Source organism: Carcharhinus amblyrhynchos, chromosome 7 (assembly GCF_965287045.1).
Source record: "Carcharhinus amblyrhynchos chromosome 7, sCarAmb.v2.hapA, whole genome shotgun sequence".
NCBI lineage: Eukaryota > Metazoa > Chordata > Chondrichthyes > Carcharhiniformes > Carcharhinidae > Carcharhinus > Carcharhinus amblyrhynchos.
Window position 1 is genome coordinate 20,589,209 of NC_137330.1, and position 18,902 is coordinate 20,608,110.

Here is an 18,902-nt window from a genome sequence, read left to right on the forward strand (position 1 = left end):
GTGTTGTGCAGCATCTGTATTTGGAGAGCAGAAGGCAGGGTGATTGGATACTGATCTACTATAAGTACATTAGCATCACATTATTCATTGCCGTCTTTTTTTTTAAGTAATCAATTCTATTTTGTTTTTCATTGCCTTCTTTGGAGTCATTTAGTCGGCGATTGTATTAAAAAAGGGGTCGGGGCTGTGTGACTCGGCCGGTGTGTGTGTGGAGGCGGGGGAGCCACGTCAATGGGGACCGTTCCCTCGACCATCAAAGAATGCCTGAGCAGCAGGTTAAACATGGACTGGCTGTCCTCTGGGGACACCTTTTTCCCTTTAGAACTACAGGTAAGATGCTCCAGTCACGCATTGCTACCTAATGGTAGCTGATCTATCGGTCCAGTTAAATCTTCTGATGTATTTATTAACTCTTAATGTAACCAGCGTAATTGCATGCCAATAATTCGTAAATAGCAGCTCAAAAAGATAACTTAATTATTGAGCCACGGAAATAATCCTCAAAATATGAAGTGTGTGTGTGTGTGTGTGTGTCTATGTTTGGGGAGACGGATTGGGGTACTTTTATCTCTATAACAAATCAAAATACAGAGATCGGTTGGAGACATTATTTTTAAATCAGGCTGCCACTTGGGTGAAACATTTTTATTTGGGTAAGTAAATCATTCGAATTGATGAGATTAATTACAACAACTGGAAGAAAGAATGGAAAATATTTGAATTGAATTGATTTATTATTGTCACATGTATTGCGATACAGTTAAAAGTATTGTTTCTTGTGTGCTATACAGACAAAACATACCATTTATAGGGGAGAAGAAAAGGATAGGGTGCAGAATACAGTGTTGCAGTTGCAGATAGGGTGAAGAGAAAGATCTTCTTAATATATGATAGGACCATTCAAAAATCTGGTGGCAGCAGGGAGGAAGCTGTCCTTGAGTCAGTTGGTGAACTCTGACTTTTGTAACTTTTTCCCCACAGAAGAAGGTAGGAGAGAGTATATCCAGGGTGTGTGGGGTCCTTTATTACGCTGGCTGCTTTCCAAGGCAGCGTGAAGTGTAGAACGGCGTCATTGAATGGGAGGCTGGTTTGCGTGATGGACTGGGCTACGTTCACACCCTTTGAGATTATGGTCAGCATAGTCTAGCCTGTTTGGTCAACTATAACTGATCAATTAGTTTATGTGCCACATTGCTTATTGTACAATGACAGAACCTCTATGGCCAACCCCTGCCCCCATCCCCCAATTCCTCATAGTAATAACTACATGGTTAAAAAGCTGATAAATGACAACGTAATGAACTGAACATTCATACCAATAGCAATTGTTCAAATGATGGGATAGTATTGTTATAATCAATAATGCTACTATTTCCACAGGAACAAAGTGAGCTGAAGGAATTTAATATATAAGTGAATGATCTATTTTGAAATACAAGTTTTTTTTTGCTAATCCTCACTATTGAAGAATGAAGTGGGGTAATTGAATTAATTTGATATTAAGATTGATTCTGAGATAAGTATTAGCAGCTTGGAAGAAGGCAAATGTAGTTATGAGCATTAACAGCATTAAAAGTAGACAAGTGTGGTTACTAGAGCTCTTTCTTGGCATGATGGTAAATATAGCCAACACATAGTCATGATGGCTTTGGTGCTGTAGGAACTGAACTACCAACGACAAATCATAAAACTTAATAACCTTCATAGGATTAATAAACAAGTGTTAGAGTGATAAGAAGCACAGGCTGGAAGGATTTGATTGGAGGCATTCTTAGCCTCCCAATGAGATAACAGGGAACTTCTGCAGCCTGTGTAGTTAGAACATAGAACATAGAACACTACAGCACAAACAGGCCCTTCGGCCCACAAGTTGCGCCGATCACATCAATACCTACCAATCCATAGACCTATCTATAACCCCCAATCCCATAAAACCCCATATACTCATCCAGAAGTCTTTTAAAAGACCCCAGCGAGTTCACCTCCACCACCACTGACGGCAGCCGATTCCATTCACTCACCACCCTCTGAGTGAAAAGCTTACCCCAACATCACTTCTGTACTTGCCTCCCCGCACCTTAAATCTGTGTCCTCTCGTAGCGACCATTTCAACCCGGGGAAATAGCCTCTGAGAATCCACCCTATCTATTCCTCTCAACATTTTATAAACCTCTATCAGTTCTATTTCCATGTTAGGTAGTGTAGTGAAAGATCTAAATGTTACACAGCCTTTGTATCGGGAAGCACCGTGTAGAACCAAACCATGTCTCCCTAGCACGAAAGTATTTTATTGAACTCATTGATAGTTTGTTGTGGGAAAGGATTGAGCCCTCTCAAGTCTGTGTACTGGGATGATCCCATCAAGACACATTTGTTTTAAAAATTTTAATCTTTTGTTGTGAATATCACTATTTATTTTCATGTGTTCATATGGAACCCCATGTTAATATTTGTTCATCTTTCTGCTGCCTTTCCAATTCCGTACTGAATTTCTTTGGTAAAGTAGTATGGAACACAAAATACTCAGATGCCACATTTTGATATTCTGTCCTGATTGAAATAATTGAGTAGAAGACATGATTGGACCCCCTTTTGATTTCATATTCTTCAGCTTCCTGCAATGGGAACTCTCCACTCCAGCACAGAATTATGATTGCCCTGCCAGGTTGGATTTGACCCTTTGGAGATTTGAAATCTGCGGCAATGATTTCAACCTGGAAGTCCCATTATGAAAATATCCCCTGAATGTTCATGTTAAATGTTGTGTGTCATTGAAACACTAGCGTAATGTGACTTATATTCCAAGGGATGCTTGGGGTCTCTTTGCAAGGTGGAAACAAACGTATCCAACTATTGTATATTTTTACAAGATTTGCAGTTTTCTCATAATATATTTTTTTCCGTCTGGGTCACTTAAGAATCAACATCACAAATCCTTCCTTATGATATATTATCTTCCACCTGGAGACTGTAAGGAAGGCTTTCCTCTTTCACTGAAACAATGTCATGCCACGGGGATTAGATGAAAGAAAGATTTAGATAGCATCTTTCACAGCCACTGAACATCTCAAAGTACTTTATAGTCAAGGAAATACTTTTGAAACATAGTCACTGTTGTAACATAAATAACACAACTGTTTGTTCCTAGTAAATTCAAGAGCAATGTGATTTTGACCAAATAAGCAGTTTTTTGTGATTGATGTTGATTGAGGGATAAATATTACCAAAACACCAAGGATAATTACCCTCTTCTACAAATTAATATCTGTTCAGGGGAATCTTATCTGAATGAAGGTACATCTGACAGTGCTGCACTCCCTCACTACTGCAATGGAATGTGCTCAAGTTCTGGAATGGGACTTGAACCCACAGCCTTGTGTGAGAGAGTAATCAGTGCTACCAACAGAACCATGGCTGACACGTGAGGAATATTGGTCCCAAAGCTTTGCAAATATATTGAATCCCAGAAAATAGCAGAAACTTGCCTGGTGGAATTTAAACTTTGCTTCAGCTTTTACTTTTTTTTACTTCCAGAAAAATGTTACACCAGCCCTCCCTGAATTTGTAAAGATAGTTGAAGTTGGACCTAGGGATGGTCTACAGAATGAGAAGGTATGTTTACTTTGGCAAAAAATAATATTGAATACAGTCAGCCTGAGTGTAATTAGCTTACTTTGTGACTCTAAACCAAGAAAATAATTATATTTTGTCATAAGTAATTTTCTAAATTATGTTCAACATACCTTTTATGTTGAACAGCGTTCAAAACTGAAATTGACAGTTTTGTATTGGGCAGTGGCAGTTAAGGATTATGGAACCAACACGGATAGATGGAGGGGAGGTACAAATCAGCCTCGATTTAATTGATTGGTGGAACAGGCTCAAGGAGCTGAATGGCCTTCTCCTGTGCCTATGTTCCATTCTACCTTTTAACTTTTATTTAGATGCTTATTGATTAACAGGGATTTGAGTCTAGCTGATTAGCTATCTCCTAGTTGTACATGTCCAAAAGATTCTGTGAGACAGGGGAAATAAAGACTTTAGAGCAGATTTTTGTATTTTGTAGTTGTGCATTTGGTGATGAATGAGGTGGAATGCTCCCAAATATCAAATATGCAATGCCCACTTTACCTAACACCATGTGTTTTCTCACATCATCTTGATGACTGAATGCATAAGTACATTAGATCAAGGACATCTCTGAGCAGTTACAGGACATTCATAAAGGTGCAGGTGAACAGCCAGAAGTTGTTGTACACATTGATACCAATGACATAGGGATGAGGTCCTGAAGTATGAATGTAGAGAGTTAGGCAGAAGGCGAGGTTAGTAATTACAATTACTGCTGGTGCCACATGCTAGCGAGAGTAGGAATAGGAAGAATAGACAAATAAATGTGTGGCTTGAGAACTTGTGCAGGAAGCAGGAACTTAGATTTGTGGATTACTTGGATCTCTTCTGAGGTAGGTGTGACCTGTTCAAGAGGCCCTGGTTAAACCTGAACTGGAGGGGATGAATATCCTGGCAGGGAGATTTGCTAGAGGCACTCGGGAGAGTTTAAACTAGTTTGGCAGCAGGGTGGGACCCAAAGCAGTAGGGAGATAAAGAGGAGGTTGAGAACAGCATGGAAGTTAGAGACAGCATGTTAAATATTAAAAGCAGTGTCAGTGATTTAGTATTAGACAGGTCAGGCAAAAGCAGAGCAGAGAACAAGGGAAGTTTAGATTAAAGAATCTTTGTTTAAGAAGGGTAGCAAGAATAATCCAGGTAATAACAGGCCAGTGAATCTTACATCAGTGGTAAGGAAATTATTGGAGAGGATTCTTTCAGAAGGATTTATTCCCACTTGGAAATAAGTGGACATATTACTGAGAGGCAACATGGTTTTGTGAAGGGGAGGTCATGTCTCACCATCTTGATCAAGTTTTTTGAGGAAGTGACAAAGATGATTGATGAGGGTAGGGCAGTGGATGTTGTCTACATGGACTTCAGTAAGGCCTTTGACAAGGTCCCTCATGGCAGACTCGTGCAGAAGGTGAAGTCACAAGGGATCAGAGGTGAGCTGGCAAGGTGGATACAAAACTGGCTAGGTCAAAGAAGACAGAAGGTAGCAGTGGAAGGGTGCGTTTCTGAACAGAGGGCTGTGACAAGTGGCATTCCTCAGTGATCAGTGCTGGTACCTTTGTTGTTTGTAATATATATAAATGATTTGGAGGAAAATTTAACTGGTTTGATTAGTAAGTTTGCGGACGACACAAAGGTTGGTGGATTTGCGGATAGCGATGAGGACCATCGGAGGATACATCAGGACATAGATTGGTTGGAGACTTGAGCGGAGGGATGGAGTTTAATCTGGACAAACGTGAGGTAATGCATTTTGGAAGGTCTAATATAGATAGGAAATATACAGTAAATGGCAGAGCCCTTAAGAGTATTGATAGGCAAAAGGGATCTGGGTTTACACTGAAAGTGGCATTGCAGGTGGAGAATGTAGTCAAGAAGGCACATGGCATGCTTGCCTTCATCAGCTGGGGCATTGAGTTTAAAAATGGGCAAGTCATGTTGCAGCTTTATAGAACCTTCTTTGGAATATAGTGGAACATAGTGTTCAATTCTGGTCACCATGCTACCAGAAGGATGTGGAGGCTTTGGAGAGGGCACAGAAAAGATTGACCAGGATTTTACCTGGTATGGAGGACATTAGGTATGAGGAGATGTTGGAGAAACTTGGTTGGTTCTCACCGGAACAATGGAGGTTGAGAGGCGATCTGATAGAAATCTACAAGATTATGAGAGGCATGGACAGAGTGGATAGTCAGAAGTTTTTTCCCGGGGTGGTAGAGTCAGTTACCAGGGGGCACAGGTTTGAGCTGCAAGGGGCAAAGTTTAAAGGAGATGCATGAGGCAGATTTCTTACACAGAGAGTAGTGGGTGCCTGGAACTCGTCGCTGGGGAAGGTAGTGAAAGCAAATATGGTAGTGATTTTTAAAGGGCATCTTGACAAATACATGAATAGGATGGGAATAGAGGGATATGGTCCCCAGAAGGGTAGGGGTTTTAGTTCAGTTGGGCAGCATGGTTGCTGCAGGCTTGGAGGGCCAAAGGGCCTGTTCCTGTGCTGTAATTTTCTTTGTTCTTTGAAATAAATGCAGTTTAGAACAATGCAAGACCCTGATGGGTAAGACAGATGAACTCAGGGCATGGATAAGTACATGGGACTGGGATATTATAGCAATCATTGAAACATGGCTAAGGGAAGGACAGGACTAGCAATGCAATGTTCCAGGGCGCAGATGCTATAGGAAAGATAGAACAGGGGATAAGAGAGGAGGGGAAATTGCATCTTTAATTTGGGAGAATATCATGGCAGTACTGAGAGGAGATATTTCTGGGGGTACGTGCACTGAGTCTATATGGGTAGAAATGAGAAATAAGAAGGGGCAGATCACTTTGATAGGATTGTACTATAGGCCCCCAAATAGTCAGCGGGAAATTGAGGTACAAATATGTAAGGAGGTTACAGATAGCTCCAAGAAAAATAGGGCGGTAATAGTAGGGGACTTCAACTTTCCCAACATTGACTAGGACAACCATAGCATTAGGAGCTTGGAATGAGAGAAATATGTTGAGTATATTCAGGAGGAATTTCTCATTTTGGTGTGTGAATGGCCTGACTGAGAGGGGCAAAACTTGACCTCCTCTTGGGAAATAAGGAAGGGCAGGTGACAGAAGTGTTAATGAAGGATCACTTTAGGACCCGTTGACTATAATTCCGTTAGTTTTGAGATAACTATGGAGAATGATAGATCTGGACCAAAGTTAAAAATCTAAATTGGAAAAGGGCAATTTTGGCAGTATTAGACAGGAACTTTCAAAAGTTGATTGAGGAGTCTGTTAGCAGGCAAAGGGACTTCTGGTAAGGCTTTCAAAATTGGGTTAACCAGGGTTCAGGAGAAGCACATTCCTTTAGGGATGGTGCAGAGGGACCTCGGGGTCCTTGTGCATGAGTCGCAAAAACCCAGCTTGCAGGTGCAGCAGGTGGTCAGGAAGGCGAATGGGATGCTGGCCTTCATAGCGAGGGGGATTGAATATAAAAGTAGGGAGGTCTTGCTGCAGCTGTATAGGGCATTGGTGAGGCCGCAGCTGGAGTACTGTGTGCAGTTTTGGGCGCCGCACCTGCGCAAAGATATTTTGGCCTTGGAGGGAGTGCAGAGGAGGTTTACTAGGCTGATACCGGAGTTGAGGGGGTTGAGCTATGAGGAGAGGCTGAATAAACTAGGCTTGTACTCGTTAGAGTTTAGAAGAATGAGGGGAGATCTCATTGAGACGTATAAGATGATGAATGGGATGGATAGGATAGAGGTGGAGAGACTCTTCCCGCTCAAAAAAGACAGTAGGACTAGGGGGCACAGCCTCAAGATAAAGGGGGGGCATTTTAGAACAGAGTTGAGGAGGAACTTCTTCACTCAAAGGGTGGTGAATCTCTGGAATTCTCTACCCGTCGAAGTGGTGGAGGCTGCCTCGCTAAATATTTTCAAGAAGCGGGTTGATGGGTTTTTGTAAGAGAGGGGATTTAGGGTTATGGGGAGAGGGCCGGAAAGTGGAACTGAGCCACGACAGATCAGCCATGATCTTATTGAATGGCGGGGCAGGCTCGAAGGGCCAGATGGCCTACTCCTGCTCCTATTTCTTATGTTCTTATGTTCTTAAAGAGCAAGGTTAGAAGTAGGGAACTCTGGATGACTTGGGGTATTGAGGCCCTGGGCAAAAAAGAAGGCAGCGGCATATGACATGTATCGGCAGATGGAAGTGTATAGAGACGGTGTCAGAGTGGAGTTGAGAGAGAAATCAGAAGGGCAAAAAGGAGACATGAGACTACTTTGACAGATAAGGCAAAGGAGAATCCAAAGGTCTTCCAGAAATGCATAAAGGGCAAAAGAGTAACTAGGGAAAGTTTAGGATCTCTTAAGAAGCAACAAGGTCAGCTATGTGTGGATCCAGAAGAGATGGTGAGATTCTAAATGAATATTTTTCATCAGTATTTACTTTGATTAAAGCATGTATGTTAGAGAACTTGGGGAAATAAATAGTGATTATCTTGAGTTTACATATTACAGAGAAGGTGGTGCTGGAAGACTTAAAGCCCATGAAGGTAGATAAATCCCCGAGACCTGATGAAGTGTATTCCAGGACATTGCAGGTTCCCCAGCAGAGATATTTAAATCACTGACAGCCACAAGTGAGGTGATATCTCAGAAATGTCTCCTTGAAGATTGGAGGATGGTTAATGTTGTGCCTTTGTTTAAAAAGGGTTGTATGGAAAAGCTGGGAACTACAGGCTGGTGAGCCTAACACCTGTAGTGGGTAAGTTAGAATCATAGAACCATACAGTGCAGAAAGAGGCCCTTCAGCCCATCGAGTCTGCACTGAACACAATCCCACTCAGGCCCTATCTCCATATCCCTACATATTACACCCACTAATCCTTCAAATCTACACATTCCTGGACACCAAGGGGCAATTTCTTAGCATGGCCAATCAACCTAACCCGCATATCTTTGGACTGTGGGAGGAAACCAGAGTACCTGGAGGAAACCCACGCAGACACGAGGAGAACATGCAAACTCCACACAGACAGTGACCCGAGCTGGGAATTGAACCCAGGACCCTGAAGCTGTAAAGCAGCAGTGCTAACCACTGTGCTACCGTGTCGCCCCGTTGTTAGAAAGTATTCTGAGAGACACGATCTACAGGCATTTAGAGGAACAAGGACTGATTAGGGACAGTCAGCATGGCTTTATGAGTGGAACATCATGTCTCACAAATTTGATTGAGTTTGTTGAAGGGGTAACTAAGAAGGTAGATGAAGGCATTGCAGTCAACATTGTCTACATTGATTTTAACAAGACCTTTGACAAGATACTTCATGGTAGATTGTTACATAAGGTTAAATCTCACAGGATCCAGGGTGAAGTAGCCAATTGGCTTGATGACAGAAGACAGAGGATGGTTATAGAGGGTTGATTTTCAAACTGGAGGCCTATGACCAGTGGTATGCCTCAGGAATTGATGCTGGGTCCACTGTTATTTGTCATTTATATTAATGATTTGGATGGGAATTTAGGAGGCCTGGTTTGTAAGTTTGCAGATGACACCAAGATTGATGGCATAGTGGATAGCGAAGAAACTTCTTGAGAAGGTGAGAGGGCATGGGATCCAAGGGGCTTTGGTCTTGTGGATCCAGAACTGGCTTGCCTGCAGAAGGCAGAGAGTGGTTGTGGATAGGTCTTTTTCTGCATGGAGGTCGGTTGTTAGTGGAGTGCCCCAGGGATCTGTTCTAGGACCCTTGCTGTATGTCATTTTCATAAATGACCTGGATGAGGAAGTGGAGGGATGGGTTAGTAAGTTTGCCGACGATACGAAGGTTGGTGGTGTTGTGGATAGTCTGGAGGGATGTCAGAAGTTGCAGCGTGACATAGATAGGATGCAAGACTGGGCGGAGAAGTGGCAGATGGACTTCAACGTGGATAAATGTGTCATTTTGGCAGGACCAATGGGATGAAGGAGTACAATATCAAGGATAGGAGTCTTAGTAGTGTTGAGGAGCAGAAGGATCTTGGGGTCCGTGTCCACAGGACTCTTAAATCGGCCTCGCAGGTGGAGGATGTGGTCAAGAAGGCGTATGGTGTACTGGCCTTCATTAATCGAGGGATTGAGTTTAGGAATCGGGAGGTAATGCTGCAACTTTATAAAACCCTTGTCAGACCCCACTTGGAGTACTGTGCGCAGTTCTGGTCGCCTCACTACAGGAAAGATGTGGAAGCTATTGAGAGGGTGCAGAGGAGATTTACAAGGATGTTGCCTGGATTGGGAGGCATGCCTTATGAAGATAGGTTGAGGGAGCTAGGTCTCTTCTCCCTGGAGAGATGTAAGTTGAGAGGCGACCTGATAGAGGTTTATAAAATGTTAAGAAGAATAGATAGGGTGGATTCTCGGAGGCTATTTCCCAGGGCTGAAATGGTCGCAAAGAGAGGACACAGGTTTAAGGTGCTGGGGAGTAGGTACAGAGGAGATTTGAGGGGTAAGTTTTTCACTCAGAGGGTGGTGAGTGAGTGGAATCGGCTGCCATTGGTGGTGGTAGAGGCGAACTCGCTGGGGTCTTTTAAAAGACTTCTGGATGAGTACATGGGATTTAATAGGATTGGGAGTTACAGATAGTTCTATGGCTTGGTAGGTACGGATATGATCGGTGCAACTTGTGGGCCGAGGGGCCTGTTTGTGCTGTAGTGTTCTATGTTCTATGAAAGTTTACCTAGGATTGCAACAGGATCTTGATCAACTTTGCCAGTGGGCTGATGAATGACTGATGGAGTTTAATTTAAATAAATGCGAGGTGATGTATTTTGGTAGACCAAACCAGGGCAGGACTTACTTAGTTGATGGGTGTTGGGGAGAGTTACAGAACAAAGAGAAGTCGGGCTACAGGTTCATAGCTCCTTGCAAGTGGAATCATAGTTGAACAGAATTGTGAAGAAGGCATTCGGTACACTTGGTTTCGTTGGTCAGAATACTGGAGTGTGGACGTCTTGTTGCAGTTATACAAGACATTGATAAGGCCGCACTTGGAATACTGTACACAGTTCTGGTCACGCTATTATAGAAGGGATATTAAACTAGAAAAGATTTGCTAGGATGCTACCAGGACTTGATGTTTTCAGTTAATAAGGAAAGGCTGGATAGATTGGGACTTTTTTCTCTGGAGGTAAGAGACTTAGAAGAACTTGTAGCGATCTATAAAATAATGATGGGTGTAGAGAAAATAGTCAACATCTTTTCCCAGTGGTAGGGGGGTCTAAAACTAGAGAGCATGGGTTTAAGGTAAGGAGAGAGATACAAAAGGCTCCAGGAGGGGCAACTTTTTCACACAGAGGGTTGAGAGTGTCTGGAATGAGTTGTCAGAGGTAGTAGCACAATTTTGTCTTTTAAAAGGCATTTAGACAGTTACATGGGTAGGGTTGGTATTGAGGAATATGGGCCAAATGCAGGCAATTGGGACTGGCTTAATGGTAAAAACTGGGCGGCAAGGACAAGCTGGGTCCTGTTTTCATGCTATAAACCTCTATGACTCTATCAGCCATTCATATCCAGTGTTGATCCTTAAATTTTTATGTCTCAGACTGATCAAATGTGGTGCTGAGGGCACATCATGCCCAAATGATTAAGTATCTTCATGACACCGTCCTTTTACAAACAGCAGTTCTGTTAGGTTGGAAAAACCTAAAACAGTACAGGTGTAATTTTCTAATATATCATTGTATTATGGGCAAGATACTGGGTGTCAAAGAGTAGTGTCCTCTTTATCAATATTTCTGTTTGGAAAGCACTTAGTCTCTTTTTGGTGTTTCACTGATACATTTGTCAAGAACAGCATCTACCATTTGTTGCACCATAGTTAATTAACATTTCAAGAAGATTGGTATTTTACCATATTTGGATGAAATTTTCAGGTGATTGTACCAACGGAAGTAAAAATTAAGTTGATCAACCTGCTGTCGGAAACGGGCTTATCTGTCATTGAAGCCACCAGTTTTGTATCTCCAAAATGGGTGCCCCAGGTACGTAGAAACATTAACTTGATTATGTAATAATTGGTCTGTGGTTTACATGAGAGGCTGGATTTTTGCAGTTAGGAGAAGAATTAAGAGTTATAAATGATTTTGTCACTTTGAAACTGAGACTGGCAATGGTCAAAAGAATATGATTTTAAAAATTAACATTAAAATTCAATGTATATACATCTGCCAGCTAACTATAAATGAGGCCCTTCTCTCTACATAGCCTCCTGCCTAGTCTACCAGGCACACTGCACAGGCGTGTCTAAACCACTCGACCCCAATGAGTTATTTTAGAATGTTTTTATTGGAAGTTCTCGATTTTTACATTTGCCACAAAATGCAACAAATCCCCAAAATCTAGTAGAGTTGAGTGACCATTATTTTACATAAACATGCAGATAAGACCAATGAATATTCATATAAATGATTCCAATTATCAATCATTGCAATCATTATAATCAGCGTCTCCTCAGAGATACAGAAAGATTACAAGGATGAATGGGGTATCTCAAGATCACAAGATACAATCATGAGCACAGGGTCCCATAGTGTACACCTTCCTCCATAGGATAATAGAAACAGAGCTACACAATATACAGGATCCCTTCTGGGGTAAACTGGGAACTAACTCAACATCTCAAAACCTCCCAGCAATGAAAAGATAACCCAGAAAAAGGGGAACTTCAGGATACCACAATTAGTATGGGATGTGGCATGTCAGTGTACACTCAAGTACAGGAACTAATAAGGCAAGGATTCGTACACCTTGCCTTGGCTACAAACTTACAAATGATGGTTGTAATTCCTTATAATTCCTTGCACTTAAGTCTACAAACCCCACTTATCTCCAGCTATATCAGAGGCATCCTATCACTGGAAAACTTAAACCATTACCTTCCTGGAAACTTTACTAACAAGGAGAAGAATCAACAAGACATCGCGCAACAGGGTATCTCAGGGAGAGATATGACCCTCCTCCTCCTAAAAAGATAGAGAAACCCACTATTGCTATTACAACCCCAACCTGCTCAATGACACCTAAAATAATGGCGAACAAGCCAAGAATACTCACATCAGTCCTATACATTGAACAAACCAAACCACCCCTTTCTCTAGATACCCCAAAAGTGCCAATTAGCCCTACTATTAATAAGATTCAACCCATTTCCCCCTCATTATTTGCTGTTAAGGTTTTTCTAATGTGCCCACCATCCATTCCAATAGCTAAATAATCATTGCCACTACCTGTGCAGCCTGACCAAAATAAAAGATCACTCTAATGAGGCTAGATATCCAAGGATAAATCAGACACACCCGGACATGCAATAGAACATAATTCCCGCAGTCCAACAACATCAGAGATGCCAACGGCAACAAAAAGGCTCAGTCTTCTCCAGGATACTAGACCTATCTGTACTTTCTCAAAACAAGCAAATCCCAAGTCAACAAAAAGACAAAAAGGAAAACACGACCCCAGTAGTTCTAAGGAGGATTTTCCTCACCCACAACAAAGACTTAAGGCCATACCAACCATCTTTACACCAAACCACCCACCCACCATCCTGTGTGGCACTACTCAACTAAAAATAAAGTGAAGGACACTAAAAGTTGTAGTCCCTGTGCAAGGGAGTGTAAATACAAGGATCACTGCACATCAAAGGAAAAAAACCATAAACAAATACTGCACAACCCTCATGTCACACAACCAACTCCCCACTGGAAAAGAGACCCTCAAACAATTAAACTATGCCTTCCATGGTTTCACCACCAAAGCCCACAGGTGGACAAGCCCACAGGTGGACATCAAAAAAGACAAAATAGAGCATTCTGATTTTCACAGTATAACAGGATACCAGGCTACAAATGCCTCTGTGCTGTAATATAGACACCCATGTCAGGATAAAAAACAGTATCACAAAAGCAGGATTATAATCTCAAAGGAACAAAATTCAGCATTAATGAGAAGTTGCAGGATAATGCAGTCATCCACATGGCTTGAAAAGGCCAAAGCCATGACAAGGTTGGCGAGCAACAGTGAAGTTTGGAATTTTCACATTCTCCCTGTGTCTGGAAAGTTTCTCCAGGTGCTGTGATTTTCTCCCAAACTCCAAAGATGTGCTGGTTAGGTTGATTGGCCATGCGAAATTGCCACTTAATGTCAGGGAAATTAGCAGAGTAAATACATGGGATTACAGAACCTGGGTTTAGGCTCGATGGGCTGAATGGCCTCCTTCTGCACCGTAAGGATTCTATGATTTTATAAAGTCTCTGCACCTCCAGCAAAGAAAAGCCTAGACTTTAGCGGGTGGCAAAGACCCAACCCGTCTGCCCGCCCCATCCCTTCTTGACAAGCGCCAAGGACAAAACAACACAAAACTGGTGTGAAGACATCAAACTCTGGTGTCTTCAATGACTCCAAGAATTAAAGACCAGATACAATAGGCCCTATTTTACCATTTTAATTCTAAGTGCTGGGTGGGCTTGAAACTGGGAGTGTTTCAGATCCAATTTTTAGACTCGTTCTCAGGCGCCCCCATGTGCACTTTGCCTGAAAAAATATCAGCAGTTCCGAATCGCGCTGCAGAAGCCTGTGGACAGGGCTTAACACATCCGAAATCCTGCAGTTCCAATCGTCACCTCCAACTGCGCATGCACAGAGAAAAGAATGATAGAATGCGGCTCCCCTGCCATATCCCTCCCTGGTTGGATCATGCCCCCACCCCCCCCAACATTACTGACCCCCTTATTCCCCTCCACCCCCTCTGTCACCCAGACTGATTGTGGGCTCCCCCCCACCAATCTCAGGCAGAGTGACAACAGACTGCTCCCCCGCCCCCACATCCTGCTCACTGATCACATGCAGAGTGGCAGCAGACCTTCCCCTCTTCCGCCCCACCGATCTCAAGCAGAGAACCGTTGCACACTCGGCCCTTACCTCCTCACTAGCTGGAGCGCCTGAATCGGACTTTTGTAGAGCATGTCCGTTTCATGCCAAGTCTGGATGAGCAAACATGGTGGTAATGGGGGAAGTGCCGGTAAGGTGGGTGTGCAGCCCATTAAGTCAATTTAAATGCATGCAATTGGATGTAGTCCTGATCGTGGCCATATTCGGGCCTTAGTAAAGGGGGAACCAGCCCAGAGGCAGGCGCAGATTGTGCTACTCGCCTCATGTCTGACTTTACCAAGTTTTTGTGCCTGAAAAAGGGCACAGATTGATGGTAAAATTGGGCCCAGTGGGGGCTGGGGGGGTTCTTTCGGGTAAATTGGGCCCAGTGTGCTTCAGTGAACTCGAGACACAGCTCTCAAATCAAGATTGTGAAAACATGGCAACCAGATCTCCAATTCAGCTGAGAATTCATCCCCAGCACCCCTTGGGAGACCATGCACTCTTCCAGCCCCATCTCCCCGAGTCAGCCATGATGTACGCCACACCATGCAGCAGAATTTCCAAAACTGCCTTCACTGAGGAAGCTGCCTTCTACATTGACAAGATTCTCTTTTCTGCTTCATCCATTCTCTGTATCGGGAGCCAAGACTGTCATCCACATCTTCACTCATAATGCCAGCCATCATCTCTGGGTCAACAGCATCACCGAAATGTAGGCCTGCTCACCAGCAAAACCGCCATTGCGAAGAGTTCCACCCTGATCAAACAAGCAATTACTTGACTTAACTCAGCTTCCCTTCACCAGAGTTTGGCCAGGATCTTCCAGGATCACAGCACAGATTATACACATTGGATAACAATAGATTATGAATCAGGATAAAAAGGTTAAAAGATAAATAGTGCCAGAGCTTGCAAAAACACAGCCGCTCCCATACTTGCACCAAGTGACTATGTGCCCCCTCCTGCCACATCCCCCCAACACCATCCCAATGATTTCCAAATGCTGATTAATTTAAGTCAGTGAGAGATAGTCCATTCAACCCCTGAGCCTCAAATTGTGACTCAAGTGACGATTGCATAAAAAGGTGGGTAATAAATGGGCAGCCGAATGGAGATATCAGTCAGGAAAAATGACAATATCACTACTGACGTGCCATCACACATTTTATACCATGACACCAAGTCAAAATTACCCTCTCTTGTGGGTGCCATTACAGATTGACTAACAATAAAAAATAAATTAGTTTGGGAAACTGTGCTGCAGATTCAAAACTAGTCCCTTGAATGATGATAATTCAATAACATTGCATCACTTCATAGAGTCACGGAATGGTTAAAGCACAGAAAGAGACCGTTCAGCCCATTGTATTTGTGCTAGCCTTCTGGAGGAGCAGTTCATCCAGTGCAACTCCTCTGGCTTCTCCCTATAGCCCCAGCAAATTTTTCTTTTTCATGTAATGATCCAGTTCCCTTTTGGAAGTTACAATTGACCCTGCCTCCACCACACATTCAAGCAGTGCATTCCAGATCCCAACCACTTGTGTGCTTTAAGATTGACTGAATGTTTTCATTGGAGGGTCTTAAATATGGTATTTAATTTTGCAGCACTTCTGGTTTAGTAGATAGTATACATAAATATAGTCACACCACAAACTTCGAGTGCATGGTGAACATTAATTCCAGTTCTGGGCCATATATCAAAAATAATTAAATTAGCTGTGCTATTAACTAATTCTGATTGCCTGAAATTTTTTTGTTCACCATTAATACTGAGCTAATATTCTGTGGTATCACTTATATTGTCAATGACCATCCTTGTCCAAAATAATAGTTTGGACCCAAACAGTTGAGCAGAAATGACCACCCTGCAACAAATAATAAAGATTCATTGCATTGTCTGTGTTCTCTTATTCTAAGATGTTTTATTTTGTGGTTCACATGTAGCATGTGAACATTTCTCATATGTTTAACAATAACAACCTTCAACAATAAAGATGTTAGAGTAACGACAGAATGTTAAAGTTTTAATTATCTCACTAGTTAACACCATGAGAAAGGCAATTGCCAGGGCCATATTTAAAAGGCTCTCATCTACCTGCAAACCGAATGGGTGCTCACTCCCCACCCTCTGCACTCACCATCTCTGTAAACATTCCACCACCATACTGCCTGTTTTTTCCCCTACCCCCCCCCTCTGCCTAATCACTGGGCCTCACGTCCCCTCCCCTTTCTGAGGTGCCCATACCTACCGGGTCCTAGTTTCCAATCCAGTCCACTGCAGCATCTGGCATTGCTGGGACTACAGAGCTGCCAACCAATTAGCTGTCTGAGGTGGGACCTGCTCCTGAATGTGACCTGGAAGTTCCACCTCCAGCCAATTTCAGTGGCTGTGGGGCGGCCATGATAAGTGGTGGTGTGTTCTCGGCCGATTCTTCAAGTGGCTGACTGGAAAACTTTGCCATTTTAAAAATCCTGCATTCTAACTACTCGTGATTTTGAACACCCCCAAAAAAAGAAATCAGCTCTTAAATTTATTTTCTCCCAGAAGAACAAGCCCAGCTGTCCCTGTCCATGTAACTGAAGTATTTAATTGCTGAAAGTAGTCTTGTAAATCTTCCTCACACCCTCTCTTAAGCCTTTATATCCTTCCTAAAGTGTGGTGCCCAGAATTGAATACACAGAACATAAGAACATAAGAAATAGGAGCAGGAGTAGGCCATCTGGCCCTTCGAGCCTGCCCCGCCATTCAATAAGATCATGGCTGATCTGTCGTGGCTCAGTTCCACTTTCCCGCCCTCTCCCCATAACCCTTAATCCCCTCTCTTATCAAAAACCCATCAACCCGCGTCTTAAAAATATTTAGCGAGGCAGCCTCCACCACTTCAACAGGCAGAGAATTCCAGAGATTCACCACCCTTTGAGTGAAGAAGTTCTTCCTCAACTCCGTTCTAAACCTCCCCCACTTTATCTTGAGGCTGTGCCCCCTAGTCCTACTGTCCTTTCTGAGCGGGAAGAGTCTCTCCACCTCTATCCTATCCATCCCATTCATCATCTTATACGTCTCAATGAGATCTCCCCTCATTCTTCTAAACTCTAACGAGTACAAGCCTAGTTTATTCAGCCTCTCCTCATAGCTCAACCCCCTCAACTCCGGCATCAGCCTAGTAAACCTCCTGTGCACTCCCTCCAAGGCCAAAATATCCTTGTGTAAGTACGGCGCCCAAAACTGCACACAGTACTCCAGCTGCGGCCTCGCCAATGCCCTATATAGCCGCGGCAAGACCTCCCTACTTTTATATTCAATCCCCCTCGCTATGAAGGCCAGCATCCCATTAGCCTTCCTGACCACCTGCTGCACCTGCAGGCTGGGTTTTTGCGACTCATGCACAAGGACCCCGAGGTCCCTCTGCACCGTCGCCTGCTGCGGTTTTTCTCCACGTAAGTAATAATCCTTCCTACCATTATTCCTACCAAAGTGGACCACCTCGCACTTGCCAACATTAAATTCCATTTGCCATTTCCTGGCCCATTCGCCCAGCCTATCTAGATCCTTCTGCAGACTCTCCACAATTTGCCGTTCCACCAATCTTGGTGTCATCAGCAAATTTCGACACCATACACTCGGTTCCCTCCTCCAGATCATCTATATAAATGGTAAATAGCTGAGGCCCCAGCACCGACCCCTGAGGCACTCCACTTGTCACCAACCGCCAATCCGAATAGCACCCATTGACCCCCACTCTCTGCCTCCTATTTGACAACCAGTCCTCTATCCACGCCAACACCCTACCCCCAACTCCATGTCCCCTGACCTTCTGCAATAACCTCTTGTGTGGTACCTTTTCAAACGCCTTCTGAAAATCAAGAAAGACCACATCCACCGGCTCTCCTCTATCCACCGCCCTAGACACATCCTCATAGAACTCCAGTAAATTCGTCAGACACAACTTCCCCTTAACGAAACCGTGCTGCGTCTGCACTATCAAGCAATTCCCCTCAAGATGCCTCGCTATTCCCTCCTTGATGACGGATTCTAACATTTTACCTACAACAGACATTAAACTAACCGACCTATAATTCCCTGTCTTTTGCCTGGCACCCTTCTTAAACAACGGTGTAACATTAGCCGCTTTCCAATCTTCCGGCACTTCCCCGGAATCCAGGCCCTGTTACAACTCTGTGTCAGAGAAAAGAAGAAGCATTTCTCCCATCCCACTGCTCTAATTTTCTAACGCAAGTCAGGAGATTCCTGTGTCAGCTGATTTGTTGGATATGTGTGACCGTTTGTACCCCTTTTGTATCTCCCAACCCAAGGTTTTTGGCGGCGAAGGAACCATGCTAAAAATCAGCGTAACCGACATTTGCATGCTTTTACATATCTTAGCATCTGATTAGCGGAT

At 43.3% G+C, this 18,902-nt stretch overlaps 1 protein-coding gene across 1 annotated transcript in view; it reads left to right on the plus strand.

Moving 5' to 3' along the window:
- The first annotated feature begins 231 nt into the window (after window positions 1–231).
- The window catches only part of hmgcll1 (3-hydroxymethyl-3-methylglutaryl-CoA lyase like 1), a 121,291-nt gene continuing 102,620 nt past the window's right edge, over window positions 232–18,902 (plus strand). Inside the window, exons 1-3 of the mRNA XM_080193240.1 lie at window positions 232–330; window positions 3,535–3,612; window positions 11,508–11,615. Of these exons, the coding sequence (XP_080049366.1) occupies window positions 232–330; window positions 3,535–3,612; window positions 11,508–11,615 (285 nt within the window). The remainder of the gene's footprint in view (window positions 331–3,534; window positions 3,613–11,507; window positions 11,616–18,902) is intronic.